The 20,674-nt window shown below is 37.2% G+C and overlaps 2 protein-coding genes across 7 annotated transcripts in view; one reads left to right on the top strand and one right to left on the bottom strand.

Annotated features, from left to right (window-relative positions):
* The window catches only part of reps2 (RALBP1 associated Eps domain containing 2), a 42,243-nt gene that overhangs the window by 6,544 nt on the left and 15,025 nt on the right, over positions 1-20,674 (top strand). For 2 of the 6 annotated variants that reach the window (XR_008304271.1, XM_034311810.2), the window contains exons 1-2: positions 13,054-13,344; positions 20,019-20,082. The gene's annotated coding sequence lies outside the window, so the exon portion shown is untranslated. Of the gene's footprint in view, positions 1-13,050; positions 13,345-20,018; positions 20,083-20,674 lie in introns of those variants that run through there. The other 4 variants (XM_034311814.2, XM_034311815.2, XM_034311813.2 and 1 more) reach the window with 4 other exon arrangements.
* cltrn (collectrin, amino acid transport regulator) lies at positions 1,892-9,140 on the bottom strand. The gene is made up of 6 exons (XM_053240908.1): positions 8,953-9,140; positions 6,040-6,101; positions 5,844-5,929; positions 3,863-3,979; positions 3,162-3,356; positions 1,892-2,396 (listed from the first exon to the last, which is right to left on the bottom strand). The coding sequence occupies exons 1-6, from the start codon at positions 9,017-9,019 to the stop codon at positions 2,255-2,257; spliced, it is 669 nt and encodes a 222-aa protein (XP_053096883.1). The 5' UTR covers positions 9,020-9,140; the 3' UTR covers positions 1,892-2,254.

Below are 20,674 nucleotides of genomic sequence, written 5' to 3'. Positions count from 1 at the left end.
TTTTTAGTCCCCTGAAAGGCCCGCTTTGTGGACAGCACATCACTGTGTTTTCCTCTTATTCCACAAGAATTTGGCAACAATTGCATTTTTTATTTATTAAGGAACGACACATCATACTTCTTATCTGTTTATAGTTACATTTAATGTCTGTGGAACAAGTTAGTTCCTGTTGTCACTTACGTTATAGCAGCTATAAACAGTTGCTCCCTCATGAGCCTCTCTTTATTCTCTCTCTTGAAGTTGAGAAACTGTAAAGAAGCGAAAGCTGAAGTTGCAGCTTTACCTCTGACTATTACAAAGCGCTGACACTGGAGACTCCTTCCATCAATGTTACATAAACATCTCCTTATTTCAAGAAAATCAATAATTACATGCGTTCTTTTAATCTGTTTATTACTAGTGGAGCGTCTGCTGTATGAGTCCCTGGGAATGAGCTGTTACTATAGAAACGATAACGTATTAGAACGAGTGCATTAATATAAACCTGTGATTTGAACTGCACTACTGTCAGAGCTGCTGCTCTAGAAAACTAATCAACACCTTCTGTCATAACTCATACATGCATGCGGAAAGACGGTTCTCAGTTTATCAGTGATTGTGACACTGAGTGAATGTTTTTCTGCTGATTCTGAAGAATGAATGATTCTCTGTGATTGATCATTAAGCCACACTGCTGCGTCTGCACACACACACACACACACACACACACACACGCACACGGCCGAGTCCAAAAGTCCAGGTGTGCTACAGACGCTGTACGCTGTGAGAGAAACTATAAACACTTACACATTTACATTATTAACCAGTGAGACAGATTCAGTGTGAGAATTCCTCGAATGAACCTGAAATCCGCTTTAATTCCACAAACTGGAATTTATATTTCACACACACACATCATTCAAACACAACTATTATATACGACTTCAGTATTAATCATTATGGTGTCTGAATAACGAACATCTTACAGCCAATCACACTGTACTGGATTTATATTAGTGCATTACTCTGTTATGAATTAGGGATTGCAGTTGGATATGTAATATATATATATATATATATATATATATATATATATATATTACAAAGAAAGATATAAATAGGTTAAAGTCATGACAATATTCTATATAACAGTTAAATAACCAATAATATAAAATCATTTTCACCTGCATGACCATCTTACGTATCATTATAACTATTATATAAATCTCAAACTGAATCACTTCAGAAAGAATTCGCTGTTTTTAATCATACACTCGGCTCCAAAATTATTGGAACACTTGCTTAAAAAAAAAATATTATTCAAAATATTTTTTGTGGTAAATTAGCAGATCTGGAACACAACCAATAAATATTCAGCTAAAGATATGTTTCACTAGCTCGCATTATTTGCTGTAGTTTTACCAGCATGTTATTTTTTACATTACTTTTATATCAGTTTATTTATTGTGCTTGTTCTCTATCTTTTACACATTTGTCTTATGTATTTTTATATTCTTAACTGTTTTCTTTTTTCTGTCACTGCTCCGATGCATTGCACTATTATTATTATTATTATTATTATTATTATTATTAAACTGTGAGGGAAATCTAACCTTTAATTAAAGTCAACTTATTTCAACAAAAACATGATTTTTTTTCTTTGATAAGAATTTTTCTAAATACATTTTGAAATAAGTTTACTACATAATTTTGGAATATGTTAACCACATTTTTCTAATTAAATAGCAAAAAAAAAAAAGTTAATTAAAACATCATTAACCACAAAGACTTTTTTTCATAACCTTTCATACTCAGTATCAATATCAGACTGACACCAGGAAAAAATGGTGGATCAGATATCAGAGAAAACATATCCGATATCGGATCCTGTAACAAATGGCAAAGATTGGAATTGGATTTGGGAAAGAAATTTATTTTTGGAACTGGAAACATTTACATATAAAGAGACATGACTGTTTTTTTTCTGTTGTTGGGATTGGCGTAAAGTACAGGAAGTGTTTTTGTGTGTAAGAATGTAACTGTGAAGTTTTTAAAGAAAACCATCTTGGAGTCGACTGATGCTCAAGGTCTCAGTATCAGAAAAGAAAAGTGGTATCGTGCCATATTTACTTTTTACCCATATTTACCAAGGGTGCCAATAATTCTGGAGCTGAGTGTGAAATAAAGGCGAGTAAAGCCGGACTGCTGTTACTAGTAACATTAGCTCAAACTTTTGCATTACATTCCTGATAAATGTGTTAAAGTCCGTCAGGGTTTAGAGCTTGGTGAAGCGATCATCATCAGCAAATCCTCGGTTGTTAAAGCCGTCTTTCTCCTTCAGAATCTCACACATTATTCCGTTTCCTGTCACTCTTTCTCCGGTTTCCTCTTCTTCCTCGGACTGTTTGCGCTTCGCCCTGTGAGGAGGAGAAGAGGGCGGAGATGGGTTTCAGTTACTATAGCAACAAGATCTGGAATTCTCCACCTGAACATCATGACTGGAATTACTTGAATCTCCTTTTCTTTTTAAATCTCAGTTTCTATCTCTTTTTTTATTCTTTATTCCATTGTTTTTTCCCCCTTTTTCATTTCTGTCCCCTGGAAAGTAGCTTGTTTTATATTTTTTCAGAAACTGCCATGTTTATTAAATGTACTATGTAGTGAATTAGAAAAGAAAGACTACAAAGATTTCTTTTCATTTCACCATGAGCACTGACTCCAACAATACAGCTTCAGGAAAGTATCACTGTCTACACACAGGCTAGTGATGGTATACACACACACACACACACACACACACACACACACACACACACACACACACACACTAGGGGTGGGTGATATGACGAAAATATCATATCACAATACTTTAAGACATTTCGTCTTTGGATAAGATGTAGCTTTGCTAACAAACTGGCAGCAAAACTGTTGTGTTTTAACAAAACTGTGAAAAATTCAATGATAAATTTATTTAATGTGAAAAAATAACAATGAAAACAAGGAAAATGTTTCCGTTTTAAAGATTCATTTGTACTCTGCACAATGACAATAAACTTCTAATCTAATCTAATCTCATCTAATCTTTCACAATATCAATATTATATCATCATATTGCCCAGCCCTAACACACACACACACACACACACACACACACACACACACACACACACACACACACTGACCGTGTCCTCTGGATGAAGGAGGTGAAGAGCATGGCGATGATGCCGACACACACGAGTCCCATCACCACGCCGAACACGATGAGCCACGGCTGCGTGTCGTACTGCATCGGAGCCGCCAGAGTCGGGTTTATTCCCACAAACTCCAGCGTCTGATCCGTCAGCAGGAACGCGTTATTGATCCGATTCCTCGAATTCCTGAAGAAAATTTCCAACAAGAATCTTTCACCTTATGGGAGTCAATAATAACTGTAATACATCCTACATATAAAATATAAAACACTGTGTGTGGTGCTGTAGTAAAGTACTGTTAACAGCACGTCCCCAAGTGTTTATTCCTCTTACACCGCAGCAATTTACCATCAGTTACAATTTTTATTTATTCAAGAGTGACATATCATACTTTTTATCCATATTTAAGGACGTGGAACATCGGCGGAACAAGTTAGTTCCTGTTCTCCCTTACGTTATAGCAGCTATAAACAGTCGTTCCCTCACCAGCCTCTCTTTCTTTCTCTTTTTTCAAGTTAATAAGACAAAATAAAACGCAGCTTGTCACGTTACTGAGAAACCGCAAAGAAGTGTAAACTCCTCTGTCCCGAAGACGTCAGAAAATGTAACATTACAGCTTTACCTCTGACTTTTACACCGTGTCAGTGTTTTATTGTATGAACAGTGTGAAGTGTGTGTGTGTGTGTTTTTACCTGATGGCTTTCTCCACCGTTTGTTTGGGAATGAGCTGAGAGCTGTCGCTCGGTGATATCACCACGAACCAAAACGACACTCGCTCTGTTTCGTTACACACCAATATGTTTGAGACGCTGGACAAAAACACACAAATATACATTAAATGCTCAGTTCAGCTGGAACAGACCTGTTTTAAATGATTAATAAAAGTGAGAGAATACTATTATATACAAGTATATAAAAATATTATATAAAAGTATATTATAAATATACTTTTGCCACAGTTTGTCTGCATTTCTCTATTTCTACAACTAATTTTTAAGTAAGATACAAACTAGCAAAACTAGCATAAAGGTGGAATGTACACAGTTTAAAGACTACTACTCCAGACAAACAACAGGAGAAAAAAACATCCTCATAAAAGTAATGGCACCCCTACAGTGTTCCAGCGGCTATTATCTTGTATTTACAATATTCAAAGTTCAGATGTCTGTTATCTACCGCTGTACATACGGAGAAGCTGAAGTATAGGCGAGCGTGTAGCTTATATACACAAAATACAAAACTAGCATAAAGCTGGAATACACAAAATACAAAACTAGCATAAAGCTGGAATATACAAAATACAAAACTAGCATAAAGCTGAAATATACAAAACTATTCAATTCAATTTTATTTGTATAGCACTTTTAACAATGGAAATTGTCACAAAGCAGCTTTACAGAAATAAATAAATCAAAAAAATATATATTGTAAATATGTGAATTTATCCCTAATGAGCGTGAGGAAAAACTCCCTGAAATGATATGAGGAAGAAACCTTGAGAGGAACCAGACTCAAAAGGGAACCATCCTCATCTGGGTGCAACGGATAGTGCGATTATAAATAAATCCCTTCTATTATTGTGTACTATAAGGACAAATAGTGCAATTGTGCAACCAATAAATTCATCACAGTTTTTGCAAGAAGTCCAGCTGGTTAAAATCTATCCACTGTCCACTGATGGAGTCCTGAGTACGAAGGTGCTCGTGGCAACCGCAGCCCCAAAGCCAGTACAGTACAGCTAAACTAGCATAAAGCTGCAATATACTAAATAGAAAACTAGCATGAAATAGTTTTGGAATCTACAAACATGTTAGCTGTTAACTCAGAGTGATTGAACACACCTCCACTGTCACTGTAATTCTTTCTAATTATATTATAGAGAAGATATTCAGGTCGTTTTCACTTTGGGAGAAATGGCTTTGGCCACAAACGCTAACAAAAGTTACATTGCTATTTTTATTTCATTATTAGCTACATTAACATGTTAGAAAACAGGTCCTAATTTGTTAAAGTGTTAATTTGTCCTGTACAATGCTAAATTGGTGGCTATTTGTTTCCCTTAGCCTCTTAGCCCAGTGCAAACTTCAGCCCGGTGATGGATGACACTCAGGGTGAGAGAACCTTGAGTTTATCATTGTTCTCTGTTACAGAAATGTGACCTTTATGCGTTTTGTTGCTGAAAGTGAGCAAATGAACGGCCGTCACGCAAACGTCTGATAAGAAGATTGCATGCTGTAAAACTCCAGGAATTTTTTTTCTCAGTCAGAAAGTTTTGTTAAACATCAGCATTAGTATTTGTCTTATGTAACTGTATATAAAAGAGGTTTTGTATTCATGTATTAACATTTTTGTTTAAACTTCAAAAAAATGGGTTCAAGGCAAACACTCTGGAATTAGAAAATCTGAGAAATGTTTGTGACTTTGTTTTATTGATAAAAAAAAAAAATCTAAAAAAAGTGTGCTTAAATACAAAGCCTTAGGTATTTGATTGAATATTTGTTGAATTTTTTTTACTTATTTAATTGAGGAGTTAATGGTGGAACATTCCTGTATAGCGTTCAGAACAACGTTAATGGATAACCTCGAGTACATCTTCATTATAGACAGTTGGCTTTATATGTAACATAGCAGTACCAGTAAATGTGTGTGTGTGTGTGTGTGTGTTCCACTCACTTGTAGGTCTGATCGTTGGTGTAGCTCCTCATGGCGAAAGCCACCGTCGCTCTGAAGAAGAACATCTCGCTCTCGTCCCAGTCATACTGTCACCACAAACATTATTCTTTTAATCGTTTAATAAATCGTAAATAAAATGGCTACATGAAGACAAAACAAGGGCTCAGACATTTTTAAGAAGTAAACAGAAACTTACAGCATTATCTCCCAGCGCTGCTTTAATACTGAGCCTGACAAGATAGCCATCGCGCTGCGAATCTACAGACAGAGAGAATATATTGGAAGTTGCTTCTGCGATACTTGACTGTTTTACTATGTATTTTTCTATTTCTTTTGATTGAATTTTATTTTTCCACTATTTCTTTCCATCTGGTGTTTATTTATTTATTTATTTATTTATTATTTAGTTGCTGTTGTGTTAATTGTTGTGTCTTTTGCTGCCTTCTTGGCCAGGTCACTCTTGTAAAAGAGATTTTATCTCAATGAGTTGTGGGTAAATTTAGAGTACAGTGTGTTGGTTCCTCTGCTGAACTTGTCTTTTATCCCCAAAACCACCACTGAAAACAATTCCCTCCCCCAAATAATCGATAAACAACTGGACAATTCCCGCCTTCAACGCCACTGCAACCAATCAGATCACAGTTCCTCACACCAATGACACTGTAACCAATCAGATCACAGTTCCTCACACCAGTGACACTGCAACCAATCAGATCACAGTTCCTCACACCAGTGACACTGTAACCAATCAGAACACAGTTCCTCACACCACTGACACTGTAACCAATCAGATCACAGTTCCTCACACCACTGACACTGCAACCAATCAGAACACAGTTCCTCACACCAGTGACACTGTAACCAATCAGAACACAGTTCCTCACACCAGTGACACTGTAACCAATCAGAACACAGTTCCTCACACCACTGACACTGCAACCAATCAGATCACAGTTCCTCACACCAGTGACACTGCAACCAATCAGATCACAGTTCCTCACACCAGTGACACTGTAACCAATGAGATCACAGTTCCTCACACCAGTGACACTGTAACCAATCAGATCACAGTTCCTCACACCAGTGACACTGTAACCAATGAGATCACAGTTCCTCACACCAATGACACTGCAACCAATCAGATCACAGTTCCTCACACCAATGACACTGCAACCAATCAGATCACAGTTCCTCACACCAGTGACGCTTTAACCAATCAGATCACAGATCCTCACACCACTGACACTGCAACCAATCAGATCACAGTTCCTCACACCAGTGACACTGCAACCAATCAGATCACAGTTCCTCACACCAGTGACACTGTAACCAATCAGATCACAGTTCCTCACACCAGTGACACTGTAACCAATCAGATCACAGTTCCTCACACCAGTGACACTGCAACCAATCAGATCACAGTTCCTCACACCAGTTCTTGATTTTTGTTTGCTGTCGTTCAGTTGATGTAAAATGTATTTGAGGAGAATATAAGATTTTATTAAAAATTCATTGACACTTTTATGGCGTTGTCATAATTTGATCATTTCTGCTACTTAGTGCGAATCCTGTGTCCATCAGTCAGTGCAGAAGTTTCCTGAAACCCTTGGCCACCTGAAGCCCTCTGCTTTATAATATTTTCAGGTAAATGTTTCTTCTGTCACCTCTTTCTGTAGCACTAAACGGAAACGGTACTGCGTACTCACAATCCCAGAAAAACCCAGCACCGTAAACACTTCAGCTTAATTTCATGGTCTTTATCTGTTTTGCATGAGGATTTTGCAACTATTCTGCTGAAGAAATCTGATAACAATGTCAGTAAGTCATAAAAATAAAAATAGCTGTAATAAACACAAATTACAGCAATTCAGTTTAAGCCCAATTGCCGTAAGAGCCGCGCGCCTTTTCCAGAATGTTCTCCTTCATCTCTCCTCTGTCCATCAGGGAAAGTGGCAATCTGCATTTTACTTGTGATTTTACAGTGATGATGATGATGATGATGATGATTTTACGGTATCAAATGCCCTTCCCTAAATCCCGAAATCTATTTTTAATACACAGCTTTTAAGGTCAAAGTCTGTCTATGAAGAGCACGGATTTGATACTGGCACAAAGATTATAGTCTAGAAATGTAAATATGCTCAGGCAGCTCAGATTGGTGTAGCAACTCTAATCACTCGAAGAGTTTCTAAGAGACGCTGAAGAGGCAGTGAGCGATGGAGACAGTGCGGAGAGACAATGAACATCAGCAAGGCATCCTGACAAATGTTGCGAGACTACACAAGTCTCTGAGAGACTTTGAGAGAAAGTTTGAGAGACACTAAAAAGCTAAAAGACATTAAGATCTCTGCATTTCAGGCATTGCTGAGAAACACTGGGGGATTTTTGAAGACTCTGAGAGAGACAGTAAGACACTGAGAGATGCTGAAGAGAGAGACTTTGAGGGAGTTTAAGAGACAGAAATCCTGAGACACCAGGAGACACTCTGAGATAATGAGTCACACAGAGAAAGTTCAGGAGTCACAGCTATTCACAGAGAGACACCGAGAATGAAGTTGAAAGACACTGAGATAATGAGACACACTAAGAGAGTTTAAGAGACATTTTGAGATAATGAGACAGACATTTTGTGATAATTAGACACACTGAGAGACTCCTAGAGACATTTTGAGATCATAAGACACACTGAGAGATTTTAAGAGACATTTTGAGATAATAAGACACACTGAGAGACTTTAAGAGACACTTCGAGATAATAAGACACACTGAGAGATTTTAAGAGACATTTTGAGATCATGAGACACACAGAGATTTTAAGAGACATTTTGAGATCATGAGACACAGAGATTTTAAGAGACATTTTGAGATAATAAGATTCACTGAGAGATTTTAAGAGACACTTTGAGGTAATGAGACACACTGGAAGAGTTTAGGAGATATCCACTGAGAGACTCCAAGAGACACAATAAGAGACACTTTGAGATAATGAGACATACAGTGACTTTGAGAGACACAGATATCCAGTAAGAGACTCTGCATTAAATCTTTAGAGACACTTTGAGATAATGAGACACACTGAGAGAGACATTGAGACCTGGCTGAGTTTTACCTGACACACATTTGCTGCCCACAAGAGCTGGAGCCACACACAACACACACATAATCCACAGCTTCATCTCTTCTTCTGTTTTCCTATTATCCTTCTATTCCAAACTTTTTCCTCCCTTTTTCTTACACACACACACACACACACACACACATACACACACAAGGTCGTAGCTGAACTGAGAGTGAAGTGTGTGTATCGCCGTTTTTACCACGGCTGGACATGAAGAGTGGAGAGGGCGGGGCAGAGGGGTTTAATGGTTAAGTAAAGAGCTGTATGTGATAAATGTCTCTCTCTCACACACACACACACACACACACAGAAAGAGAGAGATGGAAAGAGTGAGAGAGAGAAAACACTTGATTGTGTGCTGGACAGAGATCCTAGGTAAACACTTTGAAATGTGGTGTGTGTGTGTGTGTGTGTGTGTGTGTGTGTGTCTTTTGCCCAAGCACACCTGTTCTCCACATGTCACATCCTGAAGGTGTTTTCTCCCCCCCCCCGCCACCGCCCACACACACTCACACACACTCACACACACACTATTCTTATCTTTATTTCATCTTAGAAATCAGGTAATGTTGTAAGTTATGTGATAAATAAGTTGCAATAAAAAAATTAAAAAACTTTTTTATAGAATCATGCTAGTTTGTTTTTTTAGCTTGTTTACTATGATGCTAAGTCATAGGTTAGCCTGTTATAACAGTTTTTGTGTTTACCATTTTAATTTTACTAGCCTGTGTACTATTACTCCGCCATGTTCCTGGGTTAAGCTACTTATAATAACACTAGTTTGTGTTTTAGCCTGTTTACTGTCATGCTAGTTTATATGTTAGCGCTCCTCTTCATGTATATATAGTGGGCTATAGATGTATAGATCTCCTTCTTGCACATTAAAACAGACTAACCCACAAACTAGCATTAAACTTAGCATAACATTATACATAACATTAACACGTAAGTGTTTTAGTAAACCAGCTAATCCACTATCTAGCTTTACACGTGAACTAGCATTAGAGTAAACAGACTAAAACATGAACCTAGTGTTACAGTAAACAGCCTGAAACACAAACTAGCGTTACTGCACTATCCTTAGCTATTTACTGAAGAAAATTCAACTGAAGAAAGTTAATTCAACTGAAAGTCTAAAATTTAAACTCCTAGACTCTACATACATTTCACATCTAGCCTAATTTAAAGTGAAACTGGTTTAAAGTGACTGAAAACAGAAATATATATCAACTAATTTATCGTCCTGAAAGTCAACGTACAAAAATATTGGTTCATGTTGCTCACGTTCATCATGGTACATCTTTAAAAATAAATCAACTCAAGAAGATCTGTTTGTGGTTAAATCTGTAACCTAATAAAAAAAGGTGGCTCTAATTTAAACACACTGAAAATCCTAAAATGGAGCCACTTGTCAGAGTCTATTCCTAAAAATATGGCCATTTTATAGCACAGTACAGCACTTCATAATAGAAAAGCCATTACAGAAAGTGATTAGAGAATGAACTCGCCCTTTGGCTATAAAACATTTCAGAAAAGTTATCCATAAATCCATAAATGATCATAAAAATGTATTCATTAGGAATTAAACTGATGAATTAAAGAGATTTTTTTCAGAAGCTCAAACACGACGTGATTAACTCGCTTATATTTTCCAAATATAAATACAAATATTTCACATCCAGTGGTGTGGAAAATAGAATCTGAAATTCATAAAACCACCGAAAAGAAGAAAATTTACAGTTTTCTTGTAAAAGAGATTTTAAAATACGAACTGTATGTCACTTTTGGTGTTGTAAATGTGCTTCATAATAAATTCACCTGACAAAACTCACAAATCTAATCATAATAAATAAATAAATAAATAAGCAAGCCTGTTTGACTTGATCAAGATGACTGAAAATTAAAAAAAAAAAAAAAAAAAAATAGAAAGTTTCCTAAAGAATGTTTGGAAAAAGCATAATATAGCCTTTATATCAACAGATAAACAAACATAAACAGACAAAAGACACACTGTTAAGAGACAGGAAGACATAAATAAGAGATATTTTAATGAAACAAAGACTTCTGTCCAGAATAAAGACAATCTCAGAGAACACTACTGTAAAAAACAAACAAACAAACAAACAAACAAACAAGCGACCCTGAGAGTTTCTCCAGGAACCTGCTGTCCTTAAAATATAAAAGTAAATAAAATAGAGAGAAGTGATGTGGAGGTAAATATGAAGAAAGGTTTTGAAACTGCTGTGAAACAGATGAGTGTGTGAGGAGTTACACTGCGTGTTCAGTGACTCAGTGATGAAATTCCACAGAACAGAATTTCTGATAAAGTGAAAATGTGCTCACGCAGCTGATGAAGGAATGAATGAATGACTTTTGTCCAAAACGTCCAGTTTATCTGTAAACTCTGTAAACTCGAGATATTTTACAATCTTTACATTTATTACACTAAAGTTATAAATACAGGTCAAAGATGAGATGTACATTTTTTTCTGGTTTAGTCTGATGGCTTTTAGTTATTTCTTTGTTTATTTGTTTATTTGTTTGTTTGTTTAACAGAAAATGATTCATATGCATAAACATAAAGGTGTTTATGTCCAGGACAAAGACATATTAAGGAAAGATAAAAACAAACCATGAGACAAAATGAACAGAAAAAAAAGAATGAAAAGCAGGTTCTTGGTCTCCAGATGTGAGGATGAATATTATTCCAAACACGTCCATAAATTATACTTATATACTTACACAAGATATAAATTAGCTTGGAGGCTGTAATAAAGTCAAACCTGTTATAAGAGAATATTTATCACATTTAGAAAGTTTAGAACTAGTAGTTTTGTTGCTGGTGAAACCTGAACACTACATTTCCTGTTTGCACACTGAACTGAAGAGTGATGAAAGAAGGAACATCATCGCATAGCATCGAAATGAAAACGTGATAACTGATAAAATATCAACAGTAACATGAGGCAGTTCTCTCTCTGACCACACGGTGGCAGCACAAACCCACAACCTCAGTCACCACCACCAGGCTCTGGTTGTTACATCACAGCGCTGCTGCTGAGTTCTGCATTCTGATTGGTCAGAAGGTGTTGATTAGTTTTCTAGAACAGCAGCTCTGACAGCAGTGCAGCTGCAAATCACAGGTTTAATTATAATTAATGCGATAATTAATTAATGATCGTTTCTATAGTAACAGCTCACTCACAGGGACGGGTACAGCAGACTACACTGATAATAAACTGATTGAAAAAAAACATCTGTAATTGTTGATCTGTAAGGAGACGTTTATGTAACATTTATGGAAGGAGTCTCCAGTGTCAGTGCTTTGTAATCACATCACTCCGTGTTTTATTTCCCACTTAATAGCAATGTACATGATTCAGTAGAAACAGATTTACAGAATATTTATTCAATAGCAAGGATACAAGCTGTGTACATAAGCCACGCCTCCTTCCCTAATAATGACAAGTACATAAGCCACGCCTCCTTCCCTAATAACGACAGGTACATAAGCCACGCCTCCTTCCCTAATAATGACAAGTACATAAGCCACGCCTCCTTCCCTAATAATGACAGGTACATAAGCCACGCCTCCTTCCCTAATAATGACAGGTACATAAGCCACGCCTCCTTCTCTATTAATGTCAGGAACATAAGCCACGCCTCCTTCCCTAATAATGACAGGTACATAAGCCACGCCTCCTTCTCTATTAATGACAGGTACATAAGCCACGCCTCCTTCACTGGCACTGTCAGGTACATAAGCCACGCCTCCTTCTCTATTAATGACAGGTACATAAACCACGCCTCCTTCACTGAGACTGTCAGGTACATAAGCCACGCCTCCTTCTCAATTAATGACAGGTACATAAGCCACGCCTCCTTCCCTAATAATGACAAGTACATAAGCCACGCCTCCTTCACTGGGACTGTCAGGTACATAAGCCACGCCTCCTTCTCTATTAATGACAGGTACATAAGCCACGCCTCCTTCCCTGGCACTGTCAGGTACATAAGCCACGCCTCCTTCTCTGGGACTGTTAGAATTGTGTGTGTGTGTGTGTGTGTGTGTGTGTGTGTGTGTGTGTGTGTGTGTGCGTGCGTGCGCGTGCTATAGGTTCACGCACTGCAGGGGCCGCGCCTCTTTCTCTCTCTCTCTCCTCTGTTCTTCCTTGCGCGTGATCGGAGCACAGTGTCTCACACACACACACACACAGAAACAAACACACACTCACACACACTCATACTCATACACACATACACACACACACGGTTCAGATCGGCGTGAATGCGCGCGGTAGGTGGGCGGGGTTTGAGATACGGATGGGACTCTCTCTCTCTCTCTCTCTCTCGCGGTGTTTATACTCGGTGACAGGCGGCCAGGTGAGTAACACACTCGAGTTCCAGTGTGTGTGTGTGTGTGTGTGTGTGTGTGTGTGTGTGTGTGTGTGTGTGTGTGTGTGTTGCTGCCTCTGCTGTATCTGTCTCTCTTTGTGCCGGTGTGCTCACGTGCTCACAGCAGGGTTGCCAGATTGGACTGTTAATCAGGTTTAAATGATCATTATGTTTATTATTTTTCTTCCTGATGCAGAAAAACCCTGATGTTAATGTTCAGTAACTCTGATCTTCATGGAGCTTCCACAGCAGCCAGACTGGCTTTAAATCAGGAGTTTAATCAATTTCTATATTCAATTTCTTGTGAAATCCAGTTCAGTGTCACTTCCATTTCTAGGTTTTTAAAGTATTTTTTATTTAGTTTTCCATTTAAAAGCATTTCTTCCTTTGCTTTTTGTTTTAGCTTCAGTTTTACCTTCACCTGGTTACAGCATTGAGCAGCACACTGTGAAGTACAGCCTTATAAAACACATTTATACACATTTATAGATTAAAAGCTTACGAAGTAAACACTTCCAGTTGGATTTATTGTTGTTGATTATTAACAGTAGTTGAGCAAAAGAAAAGTTTTTTAATGAGCTACTTTCTCTTTTTAGTTTGTGTTCACACAGGAGGCTTTAATTTTTGTTTGAGTTTTTGGTTTTAGTTTGTTTATAACAATGACTTTTAAATTTTAATCAGGGTTTAAAGAAGTGTTTTTGGCTTTAGCTTTATTAATCTTTATAAAGGATGTTTATTAGTTTTAGGATCTGATTTTAGCTTGAGTTATTAGTTTTAATTAAGAGTGTGCTACCTTTATAAGTTAGGGTTTAAGTTAAAATTTTACTTTGAAAGCATTTTTTTTTTTTTAGCAGTTTGGTTACAGTTATAGGTTTAGTAATCAACAGCCCAGAGATTTAGCATTAGGTTTAATGGAGGTGGTAGCATTAGCATTTAGCATTAGATTGGAGTTTAGCATTAATTGAGAGTATTTCATTTTACCTTTTTTTAATTATTATTATTTTAGTTTTATTTGGTTTTTATTTGGTTTTGAGGATTACCCTGAGGATAGAGAGAGGATGGCGAGATAACGTATGTATTTAAGATCATTAAAATGCCATTTTTATGTGATTTTAGGTTATTATATGTTATTTTTAGTTATGTATGTATTAATTATGAGTTATGCAGTTTTAGAGAGGAACTGCGTGTGAATGTTTATAATGGATCTGCTGTAATTTACACCACACAGCACTAACTGAATCTCCTTTAAAGCAGCAGTGTGTTATAGCTTTAGATTATTTATTATTCAGCTTTTCCCTCTTTATTCTTTATGACTTACACATTTTATGATTCAAATAAGGAAATGGCCTTGAAGAGGTTTTTATTTTCCAAAAAAAAAAAAAAACGCAGCTTCTGTTTGAAAAAGTAAAAGAGTCACCATACTTCTGCTGACTCAGGTGTTGAGTTAGTTTTAGACTGAGCAATCATTACCTACTGTAACCAGCGATAAAACCAGCGTGTGTGTGTGTGTGTGTGTGTGTGTGTGTGTGTGTGTGTGTGTGTGAGAGATGACAGGAAGTGTGCTACCCCTCTGAGAGACAGACACGTTCCACACTCCGTCTTCCCCCCATCAGTAGCACATGACCACTGATCCTGAGTCAGTTATTAACACCACACCTGCAGATTTGTTTTCATGGATCTGTTTTTATTTGTTTGTTTCGATTAGTTTACATTAACTGATTTCGTTTTATGTTTGGTTTGTTTCAGAGAGAAGTTTTTAAGAAGGATTAAAGAAAACTTTATTACTCTTGGATTGTTTTACATATTTATTTACATATTTATTGTATGTTATTTACTATTTACTTTACTCATTTGTTTACACAGTTATTTATTATACTGTACCTACTTACTTTGGTTACTTTACTTATTTACTGTTCTTTACTTAGGACCTACTTCAATTACTTTCTTGTTTACTTACTTATATACATATTACATATTTCATATTTAGTTACATTACCTAATTATGTACTTTATGCACTTGTTTACTTAATTGTTTACTTACTTACAGCACTTACTTTAATTCTGTATTTACTGCTTACTTTACTAACTTACTTTACTTACTGTACACAGTTATTTACTTAATTCTTTACTTACTACTTATTTTACCCATTTACTTGTTTACTTATTTATTACTGTACTTTACGTACTACTTACATTATGCCCTTAATTTAGTATTTATATACTTATTATTTACTGCATTTTACTGACTACTTACTTAGTTACTTTACTAACTTGATTACTTTACATACAGTGCTTAATTACCTAATGCTTTAGTTACTGTACTTAATCACTTTACTGTATTATACTTACTACTTACTGTACTTATATACTGTACTTATATAATAGTTACTTCTATAGTTATTTTACACGGTTATTTACTTAATTCTTTACTTAATGCTTACTTTACTCTTTACTTGTTTACTTACTTTACACTTTACTTATGTATTTACTTCATTACTGTACTTTGCTTACTACTTACATTATGTCCTTTATTTAGTATTTATATTTATTATTTACTGTTCTTTATGTGCAATTTACTTTACTCGCTTAGCTACTTATTTATTAATTTTGGTTACTTTACATAGTTCTTCTTCTACTTTACCTACGTTACATACTTATTTACTTCACTTACTTACTTGATTTCTGTAATTTACGTACTTACTTACTAGCTTTTCAGAATAATTCTTCAGTTTTAGTTCTCATAGATTTTCTAATTCACACGCTGAACTGCAACAGAAGAGCTGCAGCAGAGACACAGATGCAGTATGGATCAGAAGTGTGTGTGTGTGTGTGTGTGTGTGTGTCTTGCGGGGGGGTATTGTGCCAGACCATCGGGGGATTCCTCGCCCTATTGTGTGTCTCTGCATGGACAGGAAGTGCAGCTTGGCCCACTGATCTGTTTCCTGTCGATCGGGCTACCCTTTGTGACACAGATTGGCACACACAGGAACACAAACACACACACACACACACACACACAGCTGGAGCGTGTTTATTTAATTTCATTCACTAGCATCGAGTAGAAGAAGGGCCTCACTGTATTCAGTGTTTTCACCAAATAATTTTCAGCGAATCCGCAAAAAAAAAAAAGCTCAATACGTGAACGTCCGTGTCTCTATCAGCTTCTGTTCTGTTAAATATTATAAAGAAAGGCAAAATGATGTCATCAAAAAAGCACCAATCACACACAGGCATGGAGAGACTTTCTTTATCCATGCCATGTTACAGACAAAGGGGAAAAATAGTATAAATAATAAAATAATAATTTGTTTTAAAAATGTGGTGTATAAATGATACAAACGAGACACGCGTTCCTTCACTGAGCTGACTGTGCAGAGGATTCTGGGTAAATTCAGCACCATGTAAAGTTCTGATGGAAAAAATATTCAGTTCAAGCCTTTGCTCGTGTTTTCCCCTCTCTCAGGATCATCATAATAATAATTTTCCAAATATTTTAAAAAATATTTTTCCACTTTAATCTGCACTTCTCTCAAACACACACACACACACACACACACACACACACAGATAGAGCAGGATGTTCGTGGTGTGTAAACGGAGTGTAGACAGGACCGACCCGTCTGACCCGTTAAACGTGGGTGTGGTTTCCTGGCGTGATGACGTCACTCACGGCTTCACAGAGCTGGAGCTCTGCCTTCATCACACACTTTACAGGAAAATAATCAACCCCAGGGTGGTGTGATGAAGCGGAGTTACTGTTACCACCCTGAAGTTGATTATTTTCCTGTAACAGCATGGCCCTGAGTGTTTTATTCCTCTTGTACAGTAGGAACTTGTCAACAATGGCGTTTTTCACTTATTAAAGAACATACTTTTTAAACATTATAAACAGTCTTTCCCTCACCAACCTCTCTTTACCTCTGACTGTTACAAAGCGTTGACACTGGAGACTCCTTCCATCAATGTTACATAAACGTCTCCTTACAGATCAACGATTACAGACAGTTTTTTAATCTGTTTATTATTAGTGAATGAGCTGTTGCTATAGAAACGGTAACTTATTAGAACCAGTGCATTAATATAAACCTGTGATTTGTAGCTGCACTACTGTCAGAGCTGCTGTTCTAGAAAATTAATCAACACCTTCTGACCAATCAGAATCCAGAGCTGTGTCATTAAACCCAGACCTTCCCTTCACACCCACAGAGACACAAAGTGCTGTTGTTGTGTTATTGTGAGTCTCGGGGTGACCTCGATCGCGACAGCTCACAGATTTCCTCTCTGATCAGGAAACTATGCGGCTTGAACCACACACACACACACACACACACACACACATCCTAATCAGAGCTGCAGCTAAATATACTCTAATAAACACACTACACAGTAACACTGACGCTGTAATACACACAGCACGAGTGGAAAAATATCTTTCTGTGTGCGTGTGTGTGTGTGTGTGTGTGTGTGTGTGTGTGTGTGTGTGTGTGTGTGTGAGTGTTTAACCAGCTATTTGACGTCATTAGTCCAGCCTGACCTGCATTCTATCTGGTCAAGCAACTGAGACAATAGCACACACATAATCTCCGTGTGTGTGTGTGTGTGTGTGTGTGCGTGTGTGTCCATATGGTCTGGCAAGGCCACATGCTAAGCCAGGTGGTGTTCTGATTATAAACAAGGGCTGAATTTGTTGTTTACTCATTTAATCGAGCTCACCGAATTAATAACATTGGTCTTAAATACCTTTATGACAAATCCACTGAAAAAAAAATGCGAAGCTATTAATACGGGAAAATTCTGTTTTATTTAATGTCACCTTGATATCTCTATGCTCAGAGTGTAGCTATCTGATCAGTAGCTTCCAAACAGAATTTGTTTTTTAACAATAATAAAATTAATAGATTTTATTTAACAGTAAAACAGTGTTATTTGGCATGGAGTAGCATGTTTGCGTGGTAATTGCGCTATAACGATGTTCATGAAATGTACACTATATGGCCAAAAGTATTTGCACCCCTGACCATCTCACCCATATGTGTTTGTTGAACGTCTCATTCCAGATTTATTCCCCTGTGTTTGCTGTTATAATAAGCTCCACTCTTCTGGGAAGCTTTCCACTAGATGTTGGAGCGTGGCTGTGGGGATTTGTGTTCATTCAGCTACAAGAGCATTAGTGAGGTCAGGCGCTGATGTTGGGATGTCGAGGAGGTCTGGGGTTCAGTCGGTGTTCCAGTTCATCCCAAAGGTGTTCAGTGGGGTTGAGGTCAGGGCTCTGTGCAGGAGACTCGAGTTCTTCCACTCCAACCTTCACACACCATGTCTTCATGGAGCTCGCTTTGTGCACAGGGGCGTTGTCATGCTGGAACAGGTTTGAGTCTCTTAGATCCAGTGAAGGGAAACTGTAAAGCTACAGCACACAGAGACGTTCGATACAATTGCGTGCTTCCTGCTTTGTGGCTACAGTTTAGGGGAAGAACCACATATGGGTGTGATGGTCAGGGGTGCACATACTTTTGGCCATATAGTGTATATAGAATCAACTGCACTGTACAGGTGTGATGTTAAGCAGCAACGAATAAGGATTTGGACCTGGAAAATAAGCGCAGCTATGAATACAGTACAAGATATCCCAGATTTATTCACCCCCCGGCTTTAAATTCCACTGTGACCGTTCAAAAACAAAGGAAATGTTTCTTTCCTTTGCTTTATAATCACATTGTCACATGAGTTGTACAAAAAAAAACACACAGCGCTGTAAAAAGTGTGAACATGTAAGAAAGTAAATGTTTCTCTTCCTTTAACAGAATTCTGTTCCTGAAGAAAGATTAGATTAACACACACACACACACACACACACACACACTCACACACATATATCAGTCTTAGGCACATGCAAAGAAATGCTGTAGAGTAAAGACGCCTTCAAAAATAATGAAATTAAATGTTTCTACATTTAAAAAACACTATAAAGAGCAGTAAACAGTAATAAATGAAACAAAGTCAGTATTTAATGTGACGATCCTTCACTTTAAATAAATAAAGCAGTATCTGAGGTGCAGTGTGTGCAGTTTTATAAGGAAATGAGCTGGAAGTGTTACTGAGCATCTTGCAGAAGCAGCCACAGTTCTTCTGGAGACTTTGACTGTCGACTCGCTTCTTATTTCTGCAGCGAAACCCAGCAGCCTTCATTATGTTTTTATCTGAAAAGTGTCTCTTATGGAATCGGCTGCTTTCTGTAATATATATATATATATATATATATATATATATATATATATATATATATATATATATATATATATATATATATATATATATATGCTTTCTGTAATATATATATATATATATTACAGAAAGCAGCCGATTCCATAAGAGACATATATTATATATATATATATATAAAATGTGTGTATATGGAATATATAGGTAAGTGTAGCTTCCAGTACGTATTTATGTAATTCCGTGTGTGTGGGTGTGTGTGTGTGTGTAATTCCGTGTGTGTGTATGTGTGTGTGTGTGTGTGAGCACACTTGGCAGTGAAGCTCATTCTGATTCTGATCTATACTCTATTTTCCATGTTTGGTGTTTACGGTGGCCGTATTGGACTTATCCATCACAAACACACTCCTGTGGTCACTAATTGTGTCTCTTGATTCCCGTCCCAGATAACGGAGGTGTGTGTGTGGCGGAGAAGCAGGAGCGTCCTGTGTGGGTCAAGAGCATGAGGAGGTAAGACGGAAGTGAGAGAGAAAAACAAACACTACAAACAGAAGAAACAATAAAGTTTATCTAAACATTCAAACTGCACGTTGGTAACGCAGAACCTGTAGCTAATTTAATTAGCTTGTGTAGTTCAGATTGGACACAGGTTTGATTAAGAGTGTGAGGATTTGACTTTAGATAAACTACAGAATGATGTATGAGGTCCCAAAAATCACCATCACACTGCTGGATTCTTTATAAAAAGAGAATTATACACAACTAGCATTGTTAGCTAGCACTACTGGGATTAGCCTCGATTCCTGATTAGCTTTGTTTTAATCACACTGGGAAATAAGCTAAAGCTTTAGAGCTAAGCTCCAGGTCAATGTGAGGCCAAAGCTAAAACAGTGTGTGTGTGTGTGTGTTTGTGTGTGTGTTATAAGCTAACACACCGCCCTGCCATGTTTAGCCATCATGATCGTGTCTTTGTGGCTTCGTGATCAGCAATAGTTCTCAAAGTTCAGACTCAGAGATGAACGTAGCATAACTACTCTGACTCTTTATGTTCTCAAGCGTAGCTCTTTACATGCTAGCCTAGCTTATAGCATAGCATTGTCAT

The sequence above is a fragment of the Pangasianodon hypophthalmus genome, chromosome 16 (genome assembly GCF_027358585.1).
Source record: "Pangasianodon hypophthalmus isolate fPanHyp1 chromosome 16, fPanHyp1.pri, whole genome shotgun sequence".
Classification (NCBI taxonomy): Eukaryota; Metazoa; Chordata; class Actinopteri; order Siluriformes; family Pangasiidae; genus Pangasianodon; species Pangasianodon hypophthalmus.
This window is presented reverse-complemented; position numbering and strand designations above follow the sequence as displayed.